This window comes from Thermobia domestica, chromosome 15, assembly GCF_964235325.1.
Source record: "Thermobia domestica chromosome 15, izTheDome1.hap1.1, whole genome shotgun sequence".
Lineage (NCBI taxonomy): Eukaryota > Metazoa > Arthropoda > Insecta > Zygentoma > Lepismatidae > Thermobia > Thermobia domestica.
In genome coordinates, this window is record NC_137468.1 from 52709825 (window position 1) to 52732816 (window position 22992).

The 22992-nt window shown below is 35.1% G+C and overlaps 1 protein-coding gene across 1 annotated transcript in view; it reads right to left on the bottom strand.

Annotated features, from left to right (window-relative positions):
- Positions 1–802: 802 nt before the first annotated feature.
- The window catches only part of LOC145671025 (uncharacterized), a 45056-nt gene continuing 22866 nt past the window's right edge, over positions 803–22992 (bottom strand). The window contains exon 4 of the mRNA XM_081739682.1: positions 803–7946. Within this exon, the coding sequence (XP_081595808.1) occupies positions 6478–7946 (1469 nt within the window). The 3' untranslated portion in view covers positions 803–6477. The remainder of the gene's footprint in view (positions 7947–22992) is intronic.

Below are 22992 nucleotides of genomic sequence, written 5' to 3' on the forward strand. Positions count from 1 at the left end.
AAGAAGTCCTACTATGTACCAATAATTAAGAAAAGTAACAGCATCACCAGAGAAGTTATAGATGGTTTCAAAACAAGAAAACCTCAATTCTTGGAAATCCAAGAAACACCCCTACGGCTCTGTCCCTTGTCAACAGGCCATAAATTTAAGAAAATAGGTGACCCTCGGTTGGAAAGAGGAAAAGAAATTGCCGAACTTCCCCTTTTGTTTTTCATTTTTTTTTTTTTTTTATTTATCACAAAAAGTAATAATATTATCTCTCTATTTCCCACTTGTTTTCCATTCTTGTTTCTTCTTGTTACCTAATGACATCGGACATTTGTCAACAATCACCAACCTACTTCCCAACAAAAGATGGGTTACTCTTTTGGTAGTGGTGTGAGACAAGGCTCTTATTGAGTTAATTTTGAGTTTAACGTCCCTTTCAGCAGCGAGGCGGGAGCTACTGATTAAGTGGAATCCGAACCACATAAGCTCCCGCCAGGAATCGAACCCGGGTCTCACACCAAACGCGCGTACGGTAACCGCTTAACCACGGAGAAGCTCACAAGGCTCTTATGTTTTGAAACGGACAATACTTACGAAGATCCCAGAGAAGGTCGAGATTATACAAAAGAAGAAATATATTTCTGGATACAATGTCAGTACTCATTTTTAATCTATAAATATGTATTCTATACGACCCATTAACAAGTATTTAATTGTTGATTTATTTCCCTGCTTACACGAGGCAGCCATTTCAAGGTATAGAATAATCCTTCGTATATAAAAATAAAAAATAACTTAAAGAAACACACACATATACGTTTACTATTGTATATTCATTAAAAAAATATTTCTTCTCACAGCTACAAATACAAGAGATCTCCACAACTGAGCCTCAAAGAACAATTCAAGCTTCTTTTTCATATTTGTAGCACTAAATAGACATACACATATATACGGTATGCATACATATACATATATGCTAATTATCATATGTAAATTCATAAAGGAAAGAAACTTCATGAACTTAATAATTATACATATCACATGATTTAATAATCAACAAAACAAATATTTTTTTCTTTCAAATTGCAGTCGTATTTTTATCTATTTATTATTTTTTTTTAAGAGACGCCCATGCTTTTCTTGTGAAAGCCCTATACTTGCACCTGGTGGTAAAATTGTTTGACTGAATTCTTATCAAAAATTTGAATCCATTTAAGGAAACATTTTTTTTTAAAGAGACAATTCAATAATATATATTGAATTTGTAAGATTACTTAATTGCCCCAACAAAACAATGAAATATGCTGCAATGGCTACATGAATAAAAAATACTGATCAAATTAAACTTGCAGTATTGTAATGAAACAGAAATCTTGCACCACATTTTTTTTTAACTAAATCATATGACTAACCTTACAGTGCCAAAAAAAAAAAAAAATGTATTTGTACTAGTGAAAACGTTTTCAAAAGCTGCTGTTTTCATCTTCAGTCGCTCTAAGTACCATAAATACAATAAACACACATACATTGCGAGTAGTGATAATAGTCACAATAACTAGAAAATATACGCTTCATACTCACCACTATAAAACACAAAACAGTATCACTTTCGAGGGACACGATCTCTATCCTCAGATGTGTCCCTCAAAAGTGATACTGTTTTGTAAAAAAAAAAAAAAAAAAAAATGAAATGAAATTTTTGAGTTTTACGTCCCATGGTTATGCCGGTTAGGCTAAAGGAGACGGTGATGATGAGAGATGAATGAAATGGTGGAATAAAGAAAGTGGGAGGAAACGGGAGAACCCCGAGAAAACCCACGCACACGGTGTTTGTCCACCACAAAGTTTACTTGGCGGGAGCAGGGTTTGAACCCGAGATCCCTAGCACCAGAATGATACTGTTTTGTGTTTTATAGTGGTGAGTATGAAGCGTTTTCTTTTACATGCTATTGTGACAATAAACACATATTTATGGATCCTTGATCAAATAAAACGTGAATGATCATATTGTTGGCCAACGTACTGTAAAAATATTACAATAATTAAATACTAGAAACACAACTTACTCTTATTTATTAGTTATATCGCAAGATGTAACCATAATGGCACAGACATAACTCCAAGTTGTCTGTATTGAAGTCTAAATTGAATGAAATTGTACTAAATTTATTATTTTGATATTGGATCTGTTCCATTTGAGCCACATATTATAAAAATTCACTTAAGGTTATCAACTGTTAATTCAAAGTGTATCGAAGAGTAAAACTGTATTGAAGGTACGTTCGAAGCTTTGTAATTTATCCGATCGGCATTTCTTTAAGGTCCCACGAAACACAACTTGTAGTTTACCCACTATCACACCATTATTTAACAGAATATAACCAACGTAGATTTCACAATTTTAAACCCTATGACCTAGATAACCAACAGCTCTATTACACCTTTGTGCTTATACATAAGTAAAATGTTTTTTTTTAATGAAACCATCAATAATATACTCCCATTTTGTTTCAATATTACCTTCATCCAAATTTAACTTGGGTTTCTTTGTTATTGAATACCATTCGAACACACTTCCTTTCAATATGATTGGGTTGGGCATTCCTAGATGTTTGAAAACATCTGAAACTTCAAAATCCTGATCTTTCGAAAATATTTTCGCTCAAATAAACAAATTGGCGCTGCAATGTTGGTCATATCATTTCGTCATATTTGAAACAGATTTTCACTTATATTAAAAAAAAAAAAAAAAAAAAAAAAAAACACACACAGATAAACTAGGAAAATTTGACAATGTAACAGCTTGGTACTCAAAAAACACTATAGCCTTCTTCATTCTTCCTTGTCCTATGACACTGACCTAGTCCCAGTTATTGAGTTTCGTTATCAATAACTGTTTTGAACTCAGTAACTTTAATGTAAAAATTTATGAAAATGATGGATGATTATGAAAGATGGTGACTGGGTCTCTTATCTTGATGATCTGATGCTATATATAAAACAGCTGGCATTTTCACGAACTTCTTCATTGTTGTATGACAGTACGTAAGTCAATTTAACGTCATGTACTGAACTTCTGGAAACGCTGACTTTATTATTATTATTATTATATTATGATTTCTATTTCTTTCTTTCATAATCTCAACTGAGACTTTATATCTTCAGGAGCAACCATCTATATTCAAGTTTCAATCATCTGTATCACTAAATAGTGTTATTAATAATTATTTTGCATTATAGAAAATTCAATATGCAAATAATCGGTGATGAAAGATGCCGAATGAATCTCGGTCTCCACTCCATATTATAGCATTTCGTAAATATCCAAAAGTTTACGTGGTAAACTATTAATCATTATCCATTTTTAAGTTATTTTATTTATTGTTATTGCAGTATTTTCAAATATGTTAAAAGTACGCTCTAAAATTCAACGAACACCCGTTAAATCTATATCCAATATGGGTTGTGGATTTTTAATTATTATTATTATTATTATTATTATATTTAACTGCTCGTATTAATTGTAACACTTTTTGTTTGACTGTTGAGGGAGTTCCAATATTTCAAACCCGCTAATGAACTCTCACATAAGGAATTAGCTTAACGTCTGCCAGCTCTTAAGAATCACAAAGACAGCGTCGAACTTTCTTTTCCTTTACGCAATTTTTCTAAATAAAAAAACAAGAAAAATCTGCGTATACAGAGCAAAAGAATTTCATTAAATATTAAAATATTTCTCAACCGAATTTTGAAAACAAACTAATCCTACATTCTAACAAGATTCTATAACGTAAATATGAAAAAAATCTTTTGGATTGCAACACAATAATGATGCCGTTTCCTCTCAGTGTATACAGACAAGGCTAAAAATTTCCTCTCCTATAATCAGTCTACTATCTCATCTTGATCCAACTTTCGTAACAATACTCATATTTTCTTCCTTAGACAGAATGTAGTTCCATGAAACAAAATTAAATTTTCCAAGGCTCTCTTAAGCTATGTAAAGCAATATTTCCATAAGCTTTTTTTTTTTTTAATCATGATCGTACAAAGAAATTCCCGTTACAGATATAAGTAGGGTTTTTAAAACTTTTTTTCTGAAAAAAAAAAAGTAACATCACACTGTTTTCTGATTATGATTATGGCAACAACCATCTATGAAACATCTCAACAATGCACAAAAAAAAAAAAAAAAAAAAAAAGTGAAGAAGTTCCCATGTACTATATATTTATAATACAGAACAATGTTCGCATTTTCCTTATAAGATTCAGCTTGGAAGTCGCGTAATAATAATAATAATGATTACCTGAATGCGATCATTAGAATGTAAAATGTGCCTTGCGTTTCGGATTTAAGGAAACTTTGCATATTAATTTCTCGCATCACAGCAAGATTAAACTTAACCTTTGCTGAAAGACACATAGTCTCGAAGTTACAGTCATCGTCAATAACTGTGTAAACACATATACATGTATATATCACTTTATTTTTATAAACGTCCTATAACTATTTTATCAGGCCTTATTTACGTCACATGGGTGCTGACAGGGAAAATTTATGTAAAATTGAAACCACGTTATGCTGGCAACACAGATAATTGTCTAAGATATGAAATAAAAGCACATGAATTTTCCTGCTTGTCTGGCTCATCTCTTTACATAAAGATCAAATTATTATAATTATGAAGCAAGCCACACGTGTACACTGAACTCTCAAAAGAAGTAAAGTTCAGCTTTACATAAAATAACTACACCGAAAATTCTTTATGCACGACAAAAAAGGAAACAAGACAGTTTCAGTTATTAAAGAGACACATGAAAAATCACTACTTCGTTGACTGCATATGTAAGAATTTTCCTATATAGTTTCAATGCTTATTCTGTGGCTTTCGAAACTCTACAGGTAAACTCTTCGAGATGCAATCAATGAAGTACGTGTATCACCTATTTCTTTAATAATTAAATTTAAAATGCGTCAATTACTAACTTCTTTTAAGTTAAAAAAAAAATCTAGTTAGTTTGAAACAAAGGCAAATAATATGAACAATCATTGCAAGATTTATCGGGGAAAAGAATTTAAAAAAATGAATGACAATACAGGTTTGGATAGATGGTAACTTTTCCTGCCACGCTTCGATCAAGTAATTGTATTATTTGCTAATATACACTACTGCTCAAAAGTTTCCGAGTACCCCGGATTTTTGTACCCCGAACTTTACCGAACTGCACGAGAGGTATTTCTGCCTATAGCATCAAATTTGACGACAGTTGAATCGAGGCCTGAGAGGTACTGCAGATGATATTTCAAATCATAATTCTTAAAACTGAAACCAAAAAACACAATTTCATATAGATATTGCATAGTATAAACAAACGTGTGGAAGATGAGGCAACATATTAGTTTTGTTTGGAAAGCGTAGAGACAGAGGGTCAATGCGATGACAAAAATTTGAAAGAGAAAGTAGTTTTCCAAATTTTGCAGTTCTTTACAGCTTGTTGATATGCTAACGTTTAAAACGACAAATATATATTATACTTTGAAAAGTGTTTACGATGGTTTCGTATGCTGTATTGTTGCTTGCTGAAATAGTAACAAGTACTACATACACGCTTCCACTGAGAGACAACTGAGCAGAGAAGGATGTATATTGACCGTCGTAAATACTTTTCAAAGAACGGCGTTTTTAGCTTTCTTAAAGCCAACATATCTATAAGGTATAGCGAACTGCAAAATTTGGAAAACTGATTTTTCTTTCAAATTTTTGTCACTGCACTTCTCCATTGTATCTACATCGTTCAACAAACCTAATTTGTTGCCTCGCCTTGCACAGTTTTGTTTATTTTATATTATATATATATGAAATGTCTTTTTCTGGCCTGTTTTAAGAACTATAATTCGACATATCATCTGCAGTACCTCTCAGACCTTGACTCAACCATCGTCAAATTCTACGCTTTAGGCAGGAGTACATCTGATGCAGGGCAGTAAAGTTCTCGTGCCAAAATAATTGGATAAGAGTAGATGCTTAAACCCGGGGTATTCGAAAACTTTAGATCGGTAGTGTATATCTATGTAAATCATCATTAATTAAAAAAAAAAAAAAAAAGAAAAAAAAAGAAAAAGAAAGAAAAAGAAAAATCCCTATTCCAAAAGTTCTGCACGTTCTCTTGGCAGTCGTAAGCAATCGACTTTTATAGATTATTTTTGGGAGGCCACTCTGTATATCAGAACATGATAGTATGAGTAGCAAGATTAGAAAGAACGGTAGTATGGTATACTTTTCTTTATAACGTAACTCAAAACTGTAATTATCTCTCTGACTAAGCATCTTTCAGCAATACACACACACACACACATATATATATATATACAAAAGATTCTCTTGCTACGATGTGAAAAGTCTACCTACACATTCTGTCGCACAAGTTCGCGGAACACCCTGTATATGTCAAACAAAAACCAATACATAGATGCAGCAGAGAAAATTAGTTAGCAATTATACTTTTAGGTGCATCAACTTTCATTCTGCACATTAGCTGCGAATAAAGACCAGTATATCCATTGCCCAACTTCTTGCCATCTGGTCCCCGATCTTCAAGCGACTTCGGAAATGCAGAAACGAACGAACAAGCCACGGCTTCTAGCTGAGTGTCCGTAACCATTTTTCCATCTTGTGTAAGTCGGTTCACGATTAGCTTCACCAATTTATTTCGTTTCTCATTCGTGAAAACGTCTGATTTCCTAATTAAGTCCTTCAGGTCCCCTGTTAATATGTCCCACGGATTGAACGTTACTATATCCGAATTATCATAAGAAGGTGAATTATCATTTTCGGCAGGTTTTGCTTTTTCAGAAGATTTCGCATTGTCTGCATTCGATGCAGGTTTCGATTTGTCGTTACGATTTCGATTATTATTATTATTACGTGAGCCCGATTTTTTATTACTAGAGTACTGTTGGAAGCCATAGTTTGACTTTTGCATTCCCGACTTCATTTGAGGCACAGTGTTACCAGAATTCAAGTTGCTCGACGAAGCAGAATTTGAACTACTAGAATAGCCACTGGAATAGGAAGAAAAATAGTTGTAGTCAACTAATGGTGGCATTGCCGAATAGTCAACCTCTGATGCAAATCGTTTGTTATTTCGGCGTCCTGTTTTTCCTTGTGGATATTCATTTCTCGAGTAGTTGGCAGATCCGTGCGGCGAAGAAAAGGACCCACGTCCTCTCTGAGAAGTAAAAATACCCCTCTGAGGTGGTCCTATTGTTACATTTTGGCGTGTAAAAGCTCCTGGGTTATAACTGTGACCACCTACATTGCTTCTGTGTGCGCCACGCGACATCTTGTTTTGCTGTGCCGATATTCTGCCTCTTCCACGAGATTTCTGTACATCATTAGGAATATTCTGCGTTGTGGCTAGGCTGCGTCCTCTTCCCTTCTGTCGTGGACTCTTATTATCTGGCGCTGCTTTCAAAGGAGCATTTTCAATCTGCTGCAGCAATAGAAGTCCCGGATTATAAGTTTCGACTGTACCGTCCTTTTTCTTCTCCTTAACTACAAACCCAACACTTTTATTCGCTTCTTGTACATTTTGTTTTCTATTATTACGCACTTTTTCCTGTTTTATCTCATTCGGATTGCTGAGAGGTGGGCCAACGTAATAGTCTTCCCAACTCCTTTTCTTACTCGTCGCTGGAGTTGATGATGATGATTTTGTAATAGTTAGTTGTGAAATATCAGAGGCTAGACTAGTTACACTAGATTCATTATTTTTTAATGTATTTGAAGTTGGGAGAGGATTGTCCTCAACTGCACTTGTTGCCTCTGCCTTGTTCTCAGTTTCAGTCGCAGCAGAAAAGACAAAAACCTCAGTGGGAGGTCTGTCAGCCGTAGACACAAAGTTAAACTTCTTGGTTGGTGAGTCACTATTTTTACGATTAGCATCATTCTCAACTGCAATCAAAAGAATAGAAGGAAAATTAAATGTTAATATATTCACCAAATAAAACAGTAATAAATGAGTTACATTCAACACTACTGAACGAAATGTCATAAATAGTAAAAATGAAAATTATACTTTCGTAAGCACTCAAATGATACAACGTTTCGATGACCAACTGCCATCATCTTCATGCGTACTTTCTTATTAAGAAACTCTGCTACTAGAATTACAGATGTTTATCAGTCTTCTATAAAGCAGAGAGAACGTTAATGTTTCTTGAATCACTGCTATTAAATTTCTTGTTAAAAACCAATTACTTTTCTTCTTTTCTACCATTTCTCCGAAAAAACAAACCAACCAATAACTATGTCCTACTAAATCACTTGATAATTTATTATTATTATTATTATTATTATTATTATTATTATTATTATTATTATTATTATTATTATGTGTATATAATGTATAATACTACTAGTCTACAAGTACTATATTTGTGTTTCAATCTTAATGAAATCACCTAGCCAGAAAAGAAAACATTGATTTACAATTTCAACTTTTACTTGTTCAAAAATATTAGCGGTTTCACCTTCCAGCACAAATGTTGGTTGTCTTATCTAATTTTAGTCAAGAACAGTACCAATGACATAAATACACTTAAACAACTGCTTCTTTACCCCGTTGTTACACTTCCACACTATGCCATGCGTAAGCGAAATCTTATATAATAGTTATGTCCATCTCCTCTGCGTCTGTTGACAGGTTATCAGAATGACAACGGTAAGATATATCGAGAAGCGGTTTTTCGCAGTCGATTCAGCATCTCAAAAACAGGTTTTAACTCCTAAATTAACTCTTTATTCAAACCAGAAGTGGTTGAATTTAGCCATTTCCGGTTTCAACGTTTTTCACTTAGAATAAAAACAGTATCAGACTGCAAGAAGTGGTATTTTGCAATCGAGTTAGCATCTTAAGACAACATGCCATCACCACCCGTAACAAAAAATGAAATGAAATCTTTGAGTTTTACGTCCCACGATTATGCCGGTTAGGCTAAAGGAGACGGTGATGATGAGAGATGAATGAAATGGTGGAATGAAGAAAGTGGGAGGAAACGGGAGAACCCCGAGAAAACGCACGCACACGGTGTTTGTCCACCACAAAGTTCACTTGGCGGGAGTAGGGTTTGAACCCGAGACCCCTAGCACCAGAGGTGAACGCTCTACCACTGAGCCACCGCGGCCCCTCACCACCCGTAACAGTCTACCAATGTTTGAAATTTATTAGTACTTCCGGTTTCAATACTTATTTTCATAGAGAAAAAACGGTAAAAGATATCAAAAAGCTGTTTTCGTGACACAGATTCTGCATCCCAAGAATGAGTTTAGTCTCTTAATTTTCTCTCTCTCTCTTCAACCTCGAAGTGATAAAAACTTGTGATTTCCGGTTACGACACTAATCGCATAATTGACAAGACGAAAATAGATAGTGACAAGCAGTTTTTGATATGGATTCATTTCCGGCACCAATATGTTTCACCTCTGGTTTTATTCCTCTATTGCAACTGAAAGTGGCAGACATTAGTTAGCACTTCCAATTTCAGTATTAATCTTGACAATCAGAGATCTAGCGAGTAATGGCTTTTTGATATGGATTCAGCGTCCGAGGGACAGGTTCTATCTTTGATCTTATTAAATATTGCAATCAGTAGTAATAGATGTAGAGACCTGCACGGGCCGAATTTTTCGGCCCGAGCCCAATCCAGCCCGAACGTACCTAGTCCCGGCCCATCTCGGGCCCGAAACGTTTTGGAGATTTTCGGCCCAAGCCCGGCCCGGCCCGATAAGTTTTTAAAATTCTTGGCCCAAGCCCGGCTCGGGCCCGATAAATTGTTAAACTTTTGGCCCGACCCCGGCCCGATAATTAAAAAAAAAAAAAATAGCTCGAGCCAAAATCTTTCTCAAAATTTAGTACTAAATTTGATCTAACCCTCAGAAACATTTTCTAAACTCTGGTTCACAATTTGACACTTGCCTCCCGAATGGTACCATTGCCTCCTAGAACTTTGCCTGTCATCGAGAGAACAAAAACTCCATTCCCTGTAACAAAAATCTATCTTAATTGATTTTTAGCATAAAGTGAAGATGGCAATATTGGTTAGCGACAGACAAAACATTCCCACCCCTTCTTTTATATTTTGAGTTCAGTGAAGGTCAAGGTCAGAGCTCCATTTACCGCATAATGCCTGCAATCCTCTATAGTGAAAGTGGAGCTGCTAAGCAACACAAACTGTAAATAGCTATTGCATTCTTTGTAACATTTTTCATGGGCACACTTCTTCAACGTTTGGCTTTATTCCAATTGTCGTTTAACGAAAGTCAATAATTATTAAAGAATTGCAAATAATCAACCCCAGCCGGCCCGACCTGAAGAGAAATCAGTGTCGGCCAGCCCAAGCCCGGCCCGGCCCAAAGAAATAGCAGAGTCGGCCCGCCCAAGCCCAGCCCGCGGGCCGGGCCCGGCCCGTGCAGGTCTCTAAATAGATGTACTATTTCAAGTTTCAGTATTGAATTCGTACATTGTGGAAGTCTACCGTAATTTCACACTGTGAAACGAAACTGACTTGTTTTTATTCACTTTCACATTACCGATAATCAAAATATATAATACTAATGTAACTCGACAATTTATACATCTGTGCTCCAACCTTCATTAAATCAATTCACGCCGTTATAAAACAAAACAAAAAAAAAAAAAAAAAAAAATACGCATTAAGAAAATGATAATTGACCATCGACAAGTAGCGTCGACTAACAGTTTTACCATTTGGATCTTTACCTACGTACAATTTTAACTTTAACTGAAGCGAGCGTAATGAAGCTCCTGCCATTCGACTCGATAGGCATTTGTGTGTCTGTTCGTCTGTTTCACGGGGTCTAACTCTCGTAAAAGTTATCTGATTTTAATGAAACTTTGATTCCTTCTTTCAGCTTGCAGAAATAACTTTACTGTGCACGGTTGCAATCTATCAAGGATAAAGAAGTAAAATGTGGTAAAATACACCACATGCTGCAAGTTTGAACATATACATGCAAGACACTTTTCAAATATAAATTATGCAAAAAATTATACAATTATGACAAAACGTAGTTTAAATTTCTTCTGGGTATCCTCCCACAACGTAAAAAAAAAAAAAAAAAATGTTGTGATAATTTTTGTTAAAAAAAATCGATTTTGGTGTAACTTATCTCACATGCACATTTTCTTTCAGGCTTCTCAAACATCATCTCTTTACAGAGTTAATATCAGTAAAGAATAAACAAGCAAATTATCTCCCTCCCCCCCCACCTAACCCGCGATTTTTTTCAGTGTTCCACGATAACTTTAGTAAAACTCGTTAGATTTCTGAGACAACATTATGTATACTTTCTCTGACTCTTTTTCTATAATCTCCAGTGCATTGAACTAAAATGAATCAAGAATGAGTGGTGAATTAACATCCCTTTAATGTGGGATGCACTACAATCCCTCTAACTTTCCCGCTTAAAAATATGATTACGACATCTTTCGTAAACTATAAGATTTTCATACAATATGGTGTATATTCTTTTGACTCTTCGCAACTATTCCCACTACCTGGATTTAAAATCGATTGAGAATGACAGAACGAATTATCCCACTACGTTTAGAAAACATGCTTTATAGTAATTTTCATAAAAAAATATTCGATTTTGACACAATATGGTATATGTGTTTACAGTTTATTGATATTTTCTCATAACCCCTCTGCTTGGAGCTAAAGTTAGTCAAATATGAGACCCTTTAAATAAAATATAGTGGCCCCGCGTAGCGCAGTCGCTAACGTCTTCGGGTTCGATTTCCGAACGGTCTCTGGTTCGATTCCCGGTGGGGCCGCTCGGTTGAAAAAGTTTAAACTAGTCACCTTGAATGAGGTTTTGCTGGGTTTGCCTCATTCACACCAGGCAAATGCCGGGGTGGTATCTAACTTGTAGGTCCCAGGCCGCTTCCTTCCTTCCCAATCCTTTCTTTCTCCCTTTTCTCCGGATAGTGTCCTCGCCGATAGACGTCATCCCCAAACATGAGGGCTAACTGCCCTTAGATGCCGGAAGCCCAGAAATCTAAATCCTAACTCCCTAAATCCCTTATTTAAAACATGTTCTACAATAGCTTTCGTTAAAAAAAAAAAAAATCAATTTTGCTGTTTTTTTCCCTTAAAGTATTTTCAATTGTCCTCCCTGCTTGGAGTTTAAATGGATCAACAATGAGGGAGTGCACCTCCATTTTATATTATACATTTTTAGTGAAAAACTATCAAAAGCACTCTGGTCTTTATAGAACATAGTATATGTTTTGCTAGAGATTAGAGTAGCTTGGGGTTGAAATTAATGAGAAGAAAGACGGATGATCGTTTGCTTCAACAATGTACAACATCACTAGTTGTTACACAGCAACAAATGAGGTGTTCAAACACGAAATGACTACCACTTTAGGGTATTACTTGTATGTTAATTTAACACCAATGACATCGCCTTCCGAGCATATCAGATATAACAAGCAATTGTCACTGAGAATTTACACTGAAATTTATTATTTGGTATAAGCAAACCTTTAAGCAGTATATTCAGCATTTATGCCAAGTAACAAGTAACGTACTATGTTTTCTGTAATCGGTCACGAAAATAGTTTTTAAGGCTATGAATTGTCTGACAAGTTTCATAAGTAGCAGTTCTGCCACCTGTTGTCCTTATCTGTTTTTCTTATGTGTTAGGATATAACAGATGGTAGCACTGCTACTCATATAACTTGTTAGACAATTAATAAGCTTACAAAACTATTTTCGTGATCGATCACAATAACACATATTACGTTATTCGTTACTTGGTACAAATGTCAAATATATTGCGTAAAGGTTTGTTCATTGCAAGCAATAAAATCCAATTCAAATTTTCACTGCCAGTTACTAGTTACTTCTGATATGCTCGGAAGGCGATGTCTTTGGTGCTAAATTACCACAGAAGTAACACACTAAAGTGATATTCATTCTATGCTATTTTAACACCTTACTTTTTGCTAGTAATATCACGTTATTATTGTAATATATTTTGTAGGACAAAGAACAGTCATTTCCAGTTTTTCATAATTGTTATCAAAATTGACAGCAGCAGCTTTCAGGAAAAGGTTCTATGTATCGAACTAAAGAACATAATAGCAAGGAATTTATTTCCACATAGGCAATTTAGCCCATGTTAAAGAATTTCAGATTTGGTTATCTTAAACCGGAAATAATTGTTCTTTAATACTGCTGTATATACGACAATATGCATCCTGTTACTTATTACTCAATTTTATCAATAGATTACATCTTCGTAAGCTACGGTTACATTTTTTCTGGAAGACCAATTATGTTCATTGAGAAAAGAAGACTCATTAAACTGGTTTTCTAAAAAAAGATGCTTTAGGTCTTCCCAACATTTCTGCATAATGTATTAACATTTCTATTCACATGTTCGTCGATCTGGTCATTGACTTCTTCGGAGATCTAGAGCCTGTCTATCTCAGGTGTGCCCTCGGAAAATATGCGAAACATACTTCGGCCCCACTCCCACCACCCTCTGACGGAGGAATCCCTCCCTTCGCTTAGGGAAAAATAAGTGAATAACCTCAGCTGTGTTGCCAATTTGTCATTCAGTCGTTTGGTCTTGACGAGTGAAGATCCTAAGCTACTTAGAATGGCTAACAAGACAGAGCACAGCGAAGTTCGTGAAATAATACATTATGGCAATGCTTCAGCATCCAACAGGTGAAAGATCTGGCCGCAGCAACTTATTCCTCCTCTTTCGAGGGAGGTATGTGAAAACACACATCGACAGCAGCGCCGGAAGGGGCACAGTTGAAATAGAAAGAATAGAAAGGCTCTAGTTAAGACTGACTCGATCGATTAGTCTTGTAATGCTAGTTTTTTTCTTTTTATAAAAAAAAAAAAATCAAACGTAGTTATGTACTACCATGAGCAAAATAAATGACGCGTCTCTTTATTTTGAAGTTTTTTGAAAATATCTCCGTTTTCTTTATATGTTCGAAATTTCGGAAGGTTTCCCCAGCAGGACAGGTTAATAACAAACCCGTTTTTAATATTTGTGTTAGATATTAGCTTAAAATAAAGAAATTAGAAGCAAAAAACATTAAATCGACAGAAATCTCGAGAATTACCAACTCTGCTAAAGTGGGAAATTTTCAAGAACACGAGGGAATTCTGCATTTCAACACGAAGCAACGACATCTATGTCATTGAGAAAAATGTGGATTAAATTTACAAACTAAACTTTTAACGAATATTTCTAGTATGTCTTATTATATGCATTATCTGCAAACTCCAAATATATGAATATATGCTAAGTATTAACATAAAGATAGAGCAAATAGTGGAAATTATCTATGGAAAAGGACGAATTGGTAGGACGATCGTAATGAAATATCGTCTTTACTGGAACAGGCTCAGTTCAAGTAAAAAAACAAATAGCTCAGTTGGTTAAAGCAACGAGTCTGTATGCTGAAGGTAGCGGGTTCTATCCCGTGGAAGTGCCGTTATCAATTTTATCACTACACTACTGTTATTTTTTTTTATTTTTTTATTTGGGAAAGAATCAAATTGTAACGTATGTGTAAAACTCATGACGATACCAAAAAAAGAAAAAATGCTGTTGTCACACTTGCATTAGCGTCCCTAATTTTGTTTGCAAACAGTTTCGTAATTATTTCCCCTGTGCTCACTGCTCACCATATGCTCGCTGGCGCATAACGAATGTTTCCCAGTAAATGTTAATTCTAATTTGGAGAATTTTATAAAGTTTCACAATATTTCTCACTAGATAGTCTTCTATCTACGTGTTTGGATATTTTGATAACAGATTTCCCTATTAAATGTTTAATTTTCCCTAGATGTTTAATTACGGAAAAGTTTTACAATGTATTTGTATTGAATTGAAATTGTTTTGAATTTACTACATAAGGTAAGTAGACCGAAGGAGGAGAACTCAAGTAATTGATATTCTACGTAAAAGCAACCTATTGTAGAATGATGATGCTTCTTACCTTCAGCACATAATCTTTACGTTAGAGAGTCAGACAGAGAAAAATCCTGGTTTTTCCTCCTCTATGACCACCCATCTTAAACCTCTACATATCATTGTTCGTCTCACAAAATTTCGGTGCTCCAAAAACATTCAAATAATAATAATAATAATAATAATAATAATAATAATAATAATAATAATAATAATAATAATAATAATCCTGAATATGCCATCCTTACATAATGTAGGATATCTTAGTTTCCTAGTTTAAATCTTAAATATCTTAGTTTAAAATGCTTTCTTTAGTACTTATTTGAGCAACCATGTAGGAGGGGGTACGACTTTTTATTTTGCCCCTCTCATTTCAGTAGCCTTCCAACAGAAAGTAATTTTTGATAAGCAGGACAGACAAAATGAATAAGAAATATATTTACAGCATCCTCTCCCCTTTCATGATTGGAATATCACGTAATATTTTTTATTCTGCGAAAGATGGTCCTGTGCGGTTAGGGGTAGGTAACTAAAAAAATACTAATATATAGCGCCCCTTGATTGTAATATTACCGCTTCTTTATTTGTACGAGGGAGCCCCTACACAATCAAGGGTGACAAAAAGAATAGGAAGAGTGTCTATTGATTCCAGTGGTGAATCCAGCATGAAGTCCTGGGGGAGGGGAGGGGAAGTGAAACATTCTTTTGATGATGTGAAGCTGTCACAAATTACCAGTTAACTAAACTAAACAATAGTGGGGGGAACTGGAACCCAGTCAGTTTAAATTGATGTAAAAGTTTAATTTTTGGATTCATATTAAAGTTTTGGTTTCAAATGAGAATTTCAGTCCAAGTGGTCAATGATCAAATCTCGTGGGGCTCTTCAGTGTAGGCTAATACGGCCCCCTTATGAGAAAAGGTAAAATTATTAACATGTTTATAACTTTCGAATTTTTCGTCTATTTTAAAGAAATATTTTGCTTTGTATTAAAGTGTTGGTTCCAAATGACAAACTCAGTCCGAGTGGACAATGATCAAATCTCCGGGGGGTCTTCAGTATAGGGGGCTACGGCTCCCTTATGGGAAAAGGCAAAAATATGAAAATGCTTATAACTTCCGAATTTTCCGTCTATTTTAAAGAAATTATTGGCTTCATATTAAAGTCTTGGCTTCAAATGACAATTTCAGTCCGTGTGGACAATGATCAAATCTCGGAGGGCTCTTCGGTGTAGGGGTTTCGGCTTCTTTATGGGACAAGATTCACGTAGTTGATATTGCAAAATTGTTTTGTATATATAAGTGGAAACTTGCACCATTTGGTTAATTTTACCTCTTATGTTTTGCAGATTCATATTCCAAGCAATAGTTACTTCGCAGAGCTAAAAGAAGGCACTTACTAGTTTCATTAAAATGAAATGTCTTTTATGAGAGGAGCAGACGAACGAACAGGCACCCAAACGTTGGTTGAGTCGTACGGTTGAAACTCGTTAAGCTCGCTTCAATTATTATTATTATTATTATTATTATTATTATTATTATTATTATTATTATTATTATTATTAATAATAATAAAAATAATAATAATAATAATAATAATAATAATAATAATAAAGCATTGCAGGGACCTTTGGTGCAGGGGGTCCGTGGCTCGATTCCACTTCGTGCCAAGTGAAATTTGAGGTGGACAAATACCGTGTGCATGGGTATGTGTTTTCTTGAGATTTTCCATTTTCCTCCCACTTTCTTCATTTCACCATTTCATTCATCATCATTCTCCCTTAGCGTAGGTGCATAATCGTCCAACGTTAAACTAGATATTGCAATTTCAATAATAATAATAATAAAAATTAATTCAACTGAAAGGACTGTAATTTATGTGGACAGCAATTATCATAAATATGCAACCATTATAAAAACAATGCTTTGAGTAGAAAGATAATCCTTCCCAAGTGTTAACGAATGCGCACGAGATAAGACATGTCTCGAGAAAGAGACAAGACGCGCTTTGTGACATCCAAGATAATACGAGGCAAATGTTTTGGACACAAGATAGCTTGTAAAATGTCTCGTCTTGTCTGGAATGTCTCGAAAACAAAAGTCTAAGTTTTAAAATTATTTTTCAAGATCTATTCTCTCAGAAGTAGTTCTCTGCCTAAAAATTAATAACGACATTTGTGATTTAAAAAAAGATAAACAATGCCTAAAGTTAATAGTTAACTTTTCGAAAAGAAGCTTCATTAAGGGTGAACCTGAAAGATGTCCACAAACTTCGGGAAGTGATTCGTGACATCAAAAGGAGACAAATGGTCCTCTTGCAGTTTTCGAATTCAGCTTCGTTGTCGAGATACAGGGTTGCCAACTGGTCGTGTTTGAGAAACTCACTGGGAATAAATTCAAGTCCAAGAATAAACTACTACTCATATATTTTTCAGGTCAATTGATTTATACCATGTTGTAAGGTCAAATAATTATTTATGAAGTGTGTACAAAATTCGCCAGGGTCTTTTCTGAGAAAATCGTCGAGAAAAAGTCACCTCCAAGAATAAACTACCCCTCGTAAATTTTTCTAAGAGAAATATCTGATACTGCAATATAGGGTTGTTAATTAAATATTGATTAATGAAAAATAAACAAAATTGTTAAAACCATTTTCGAGAAAATAGCGTTTTTTCGATTTTCGGCTGTTTGTAAACCACACTTATTTTAGGTGGTAGGAAAAAATGGAAAAGCTCCTGTAAGAATACTAAGTAAACCCTAAGTTTAAAATTTGGTGTAGATAAGTTGAACAGTATGGCCTCTAGGCGAGTGCATATAAAAGTGTGCCGAACGGACGGACCGGAAGGACGGGTGTCGAAAAGTCACATTTTCGGTATGTAGACGCCATGAAACATGTAAATCCGTTGAAATCTGAATTTGATATTATTTTCACAATCACTATATTTTCTTCTCTCTTTTGTCGCTCGAAAAAGAAAAGCCTGAGTTTACCACAAAAAGCTAGGGAGTTTCTCAAAAAATATTCAATTACAGGGCCACCGCACTAAACTTTTTCAATTCAATTTCTTAACTGTGTTAGGCCGCAGTTGTTACTGAAGTGTGTATTTGGATAATACGAATAAAATTATCGTATTATTCAAATACATCGAATGTCAGATTATCGAATAAAAAACTTCGATTGAAGAAAATCCATACTACAAAACTAACTCACACTTTGAGCACATTTTCATTAGACATATAATAGACCAATTAATGCAATCATTGTTTATGAAATATGAAAAAAATCAAATGAGTCACTTTGGGAAAGTCGTTCAAAAAGAACACGTCAGGAGTAACCTACCTCTTGTGAATTGTTTCGAACAATGAGTTAAGATATACTTTTGGTTATTAATGAAATATTTATTTGCGAAATTTGAACAAAATCGCCTGTCGTTCGAGAAAATTGTCTGGGAAAAAACCTTGACCCCAAAAATAAACTATCCGTTGTAATTGTTTTTCATAGAAATGACTTATACTAAAATATAGGGTTATTAATAAAATACTTATTTATGAATTATCAATAAAATTGTCCGAGTAATTTTTGAGAAAATCGTGAGGGAAAAATAACTCCCCGAATAAACTATCTCTTGAGGATTCTTTCAGGGTAAGCGAGTTATTCCATATTACTAGGTTTTTAATGAAATATTTATTTCTGAGTACGAACAAAATTGCTTGATTCATTTTTGAGAAAACCGTGGAGGAAAAACACCCCCAAGAGTAAACTACCCCTCGCATATTTTTTCAGGACAAACGAGTTTTGCCATATTGTTCGGTTATTAACGAAATATTTATTTTTGAAATATGAATAAACTCTTTTGAGTCGTTTTTGAGAAAATCGCCCAGACAACACTCCACCAAGAATAAACTACCCCTCGCATTTTTTTTAGGACAAACGAGTTATGCCATATTGATAAGTTATTAATGAAATCTTTATTTATGAAATATGAACGAAAACATTTGAGTCCATTTTGAGAAAATCACTGAGAAAAAACTCACCCCCTTAGTATAAACTACCCCTTGTAGATTTTTCTCAGATAAATGCCTTATACCACAAAATAGGGTTGCTAATTAAATATTGATTTATAAGAAAAGAAAGAAAACAAGATCGTTAGAGCCAGTTATGAGAAAATATCTTTTTTTTATTTTCATCGTACAGGAAACTACCCTTGTTTTGGGAGTAGGAGGTAAATAAAAAAAACTATAGGAAATACTATGAAAATCTTAAACTAAAATTTGGTGCAGATAAGTTGAACATACCGTAAATTTTTCAACTAATTTACGGTATGTTCAAGTATGGCTTCTAGGCGAGGTATGGCCTCAGGTATGGCTTCTAGGCGAGTGCACAGAAAAGTGTAGCGAACGGACGGACGAACTGATGGACATGTATCGAAAAATAACTTTTTCGGTGTTAGGGGCTATAATACGTGTAAATTCGTTGAAATCTCAAATTTGACTTTTTTTTTTTCGAACACCATACTTTCTTCTCTCATTTGTCACTTCAAAGTAAAAGGAACTCAGAACTACAGATAAAAGACACCTACTTTTACACATAGACATTTATTGATTTAAAACTGTTTTAGTTTGTGTCATTTCACTTCCAATTGAAATGTTTTACAATGATTAACGGCATACCAATGACGAGACGAAAGTTTTCAGGAAGTAAATGCATTCAGAAGTCTAGACTGCATTACAGCCTGTTTTTATTTCTGCAATTGTTAACAGCTGTAATTTCGTCCAAACGCTACATGAAATAATTTTTGGTTGACGTCATTGTATTACTATTTTAGTATTGTTCTCTTCAGACTTGGTTGAAGTTTTGTCTTAACGGTTATACATTTTTTCTTTCTTATTTCATCGTTACACATTAAGAACAAAATGTTATGGTGAGTGGATAGATTCGAACCTACGAACATTGAGTTTATATTCTTCCAACACTTTACCAATGGACCAAGCTTTGTCTTCACGTTAACGCCCGGTTACAGGGTTTACTACGATTTAAATAAAATGGCTGGCTGTTAGAATTCCCTGCTCACATATTTCGATAAATAATTTTCATTGCTTCGTAGAGCAATGTTTAGATACACATTTTAGGAGAGTGAATTTTGGTGTATATAATAATTTCATGCCAGGCAAAAGCTAGATAAGTTTTGATAAAATGTTTCATATGTAGTTCTCAATAATAAGCGTGCTGTTCGGAGTGAAGTTCCAAGGTTCAGCATTGCCTAGCAGTTTTTGCTATTAATATCCCTTCTAACAATATTGGCAGTGGACAAAAGTTAGCCCGTGTTGAAGCTTTTTGCTCCTAATTTAGTTATTTTACTTATTTAAGGAATATATTGAAAATTGTCAGCAGGCACGTATGCAGTAATTTATTTCGGGAGAAGTCCGACTTCAATATTAGGATAAATTATAATAAAATTTAAAAGATAATCCTTAAATTTAGGCTAAATTTACAGATAAGTTGGGATTTCAGAGGGGAGTCCGGACCACCTGGACCCACCCCTAAATGCGTCCTTGTTTGTCAGTAACGTTTCCTCATTTTGAAACCCTCAAAAACTTCAGATATATAAAGGAAAACGAGTTATTTTCGATAAAATATCACTTCAGAAGACGCGACAGTTTTATTGCACATGGTGGTATCCCAAGTTCACAAGGGCAAGAATTCATTAATTTTGATTCTCTGTCATTGTGCTCTATCGAAAGGTTGGGTTTGTAACATATTACTCCTACGAACAAGCATGACTGGCAGATAGGAATACTGAACACAACTCCAGAGAAATGCATGCTGAACTTACGTTTACAGCTACGCTTTGGTAATTTGCCCTCAAGGTCAATCGAGTGGTAATTCAGTTCCGTCCCTGTTCTTAAGCCATGTTCGTATTACTTCGAACAGTTTTGATAATGAAAAGCATGCCTCTTAATATAACAGACTTCTTTCGCGTAAGAAATCGAAACTCAGTTGGTCAGAGCAACTGGTCTGTAAGAATTAGGTTGTTAGTTAGTTAGGAGCCCAGTACGAGTAAGGGTTTTTATTACTATTGTTTTTATCTTTTTTATGTGAGGAAAAATCAAATTGTGACATCGCGATATCAAATGTATTTGATTAGGTAGCTTTGTCTTAGCTAAACTTTAAACATCAGTAACCGTCGAAATTATTTCACCAACTGATCACTTACTGAACATTTCAAACACGTCAAACCAGTGGCATAACATGAAGGTTAACCTCTCCTCCGCAGTCCTTAGTTATGCGTCCGTACTTTCAAGGGCGGACTAAGGGCCGGGCGACTGCCCGGGGCGCCAGAGAAAGAGGGGCACCAAAACGAGCCTCAAAAATAAATTTTATAATGTGCTTTCTACTGACGTTTTTGGTTTATATTCTTGTAAAGTAGTGGCAATTATATGATCTTTTTCCATTTCACTATGGAAGAAGAGAGTTTCATAGTACTAAGGGGGCTGTATCGAAAAATTGAGAGATGGCATGTAGAATAAAGAGTGCCGGGAATTAAGTATTGTTTGTTTGTTTGCTTGAGTTTAGCGTTCCACGGTTATGCCTTAATGGGCAAGGGAGATGTGGATACTAATTATAGTGGAATCCGAACCACTTTTATCGTTCAACAGTAATCCACCGGGAATTGGACCCGGTACCACAGAAGGCAGGCGTGCTAGCCACTAGACCAGGGGGGGTGGGGTGGAGTTGGTATTGTTTATAGCGGGCCATATTCTTTGTGAACTTTTCCTAGGTAATGGATTTCTTTTTGAAAATGGGTTTAAAACAGGGGCGTCATTTAGAGAGGGCAGGGAGGGGCATTTGCCCCCCGTGAGTTTGAGATGTATATAGATTTTATCATTAGAATAGTAGTAAATCAGTGAAAAACGCGAAATTTTACTTATATCAAGAGGTCTTGCTCCCCCCCCCCCCCCAAGCAAAATCTGAAATGACGCTCCTGGTTTAAACTATTAAAAACACTATGAGAAAATGTAAAATATAGGCTACTACTAGGGGAAGGGCGCCAAAAAGTCACTTTGCCCGTGTGAAAATTTGGCCTGCTCCGCCAATGCGTACTTTCTGTATATTTTTTGGCCTTGCAGCTTGTGCGGTCCCCACGCCACATTGTTGCGGGGGCGCTATTTACGCCTACCCTTCGAACGTAATTCAATAACTGTTTAAGAAATTCTACCATCAGCGTGAAAACGGGAATATATTTTTCTAATAGTCCCATAGAACTTTCACTCAGAATGCCAGATGCAATTTTTCAGAGTGGGCTCTGGCTAAGTAGAAGGAAGATCTGTTTCCTAAGTAAGTTCCTTTCAGAAAGTTTGCTATTTCTTCAACAGTGATGTAAATAAATATACTTATCGTTATTAGCTCGACACCAAATCATCCTGGACAAATCCCTCTAGAACAATGATCAGCAGTAGCGTAGCGTTTACTTTCGCAACGGGTAGACAGCATAGGCGCACCCACGGGGTGGGGGGGAAGGAGTCAACCAAGTTCCGACATTCCCAAAACTTCTTAAGTCAATATACTTTTTTTCACTTTCTTAATAAAACTATACTTATTTTTTAGCAAATAACTGATTGATGTAGCGTGAAAATTTGATCTTACATATCATCTGTACTATTTCTCTTATAAAAACAATGTAGTTTCATAATTTTTTTTCTGAAAATATAGATGAAAGTACTTTACAATTACTTGTCTTGTCGAGTACAGAATAATATCCGTTCAATACTACATAGACGTAGTGGTTTGGATCCCCCCAAACCCTGGATCCCTCCAGTTAGAAATTGTCTGCTGGGGCAGACCTCTTTTGGTCAGTCTCGGTCCTGTGGAACACTTTCTAGACAAATGTTGAGTTAGGCTATATGTGGCATTTTATTATTATTATTATTATTATTATTATTATTATTATTATTTTTGTCAAAAAGTTGGAGGCAATGG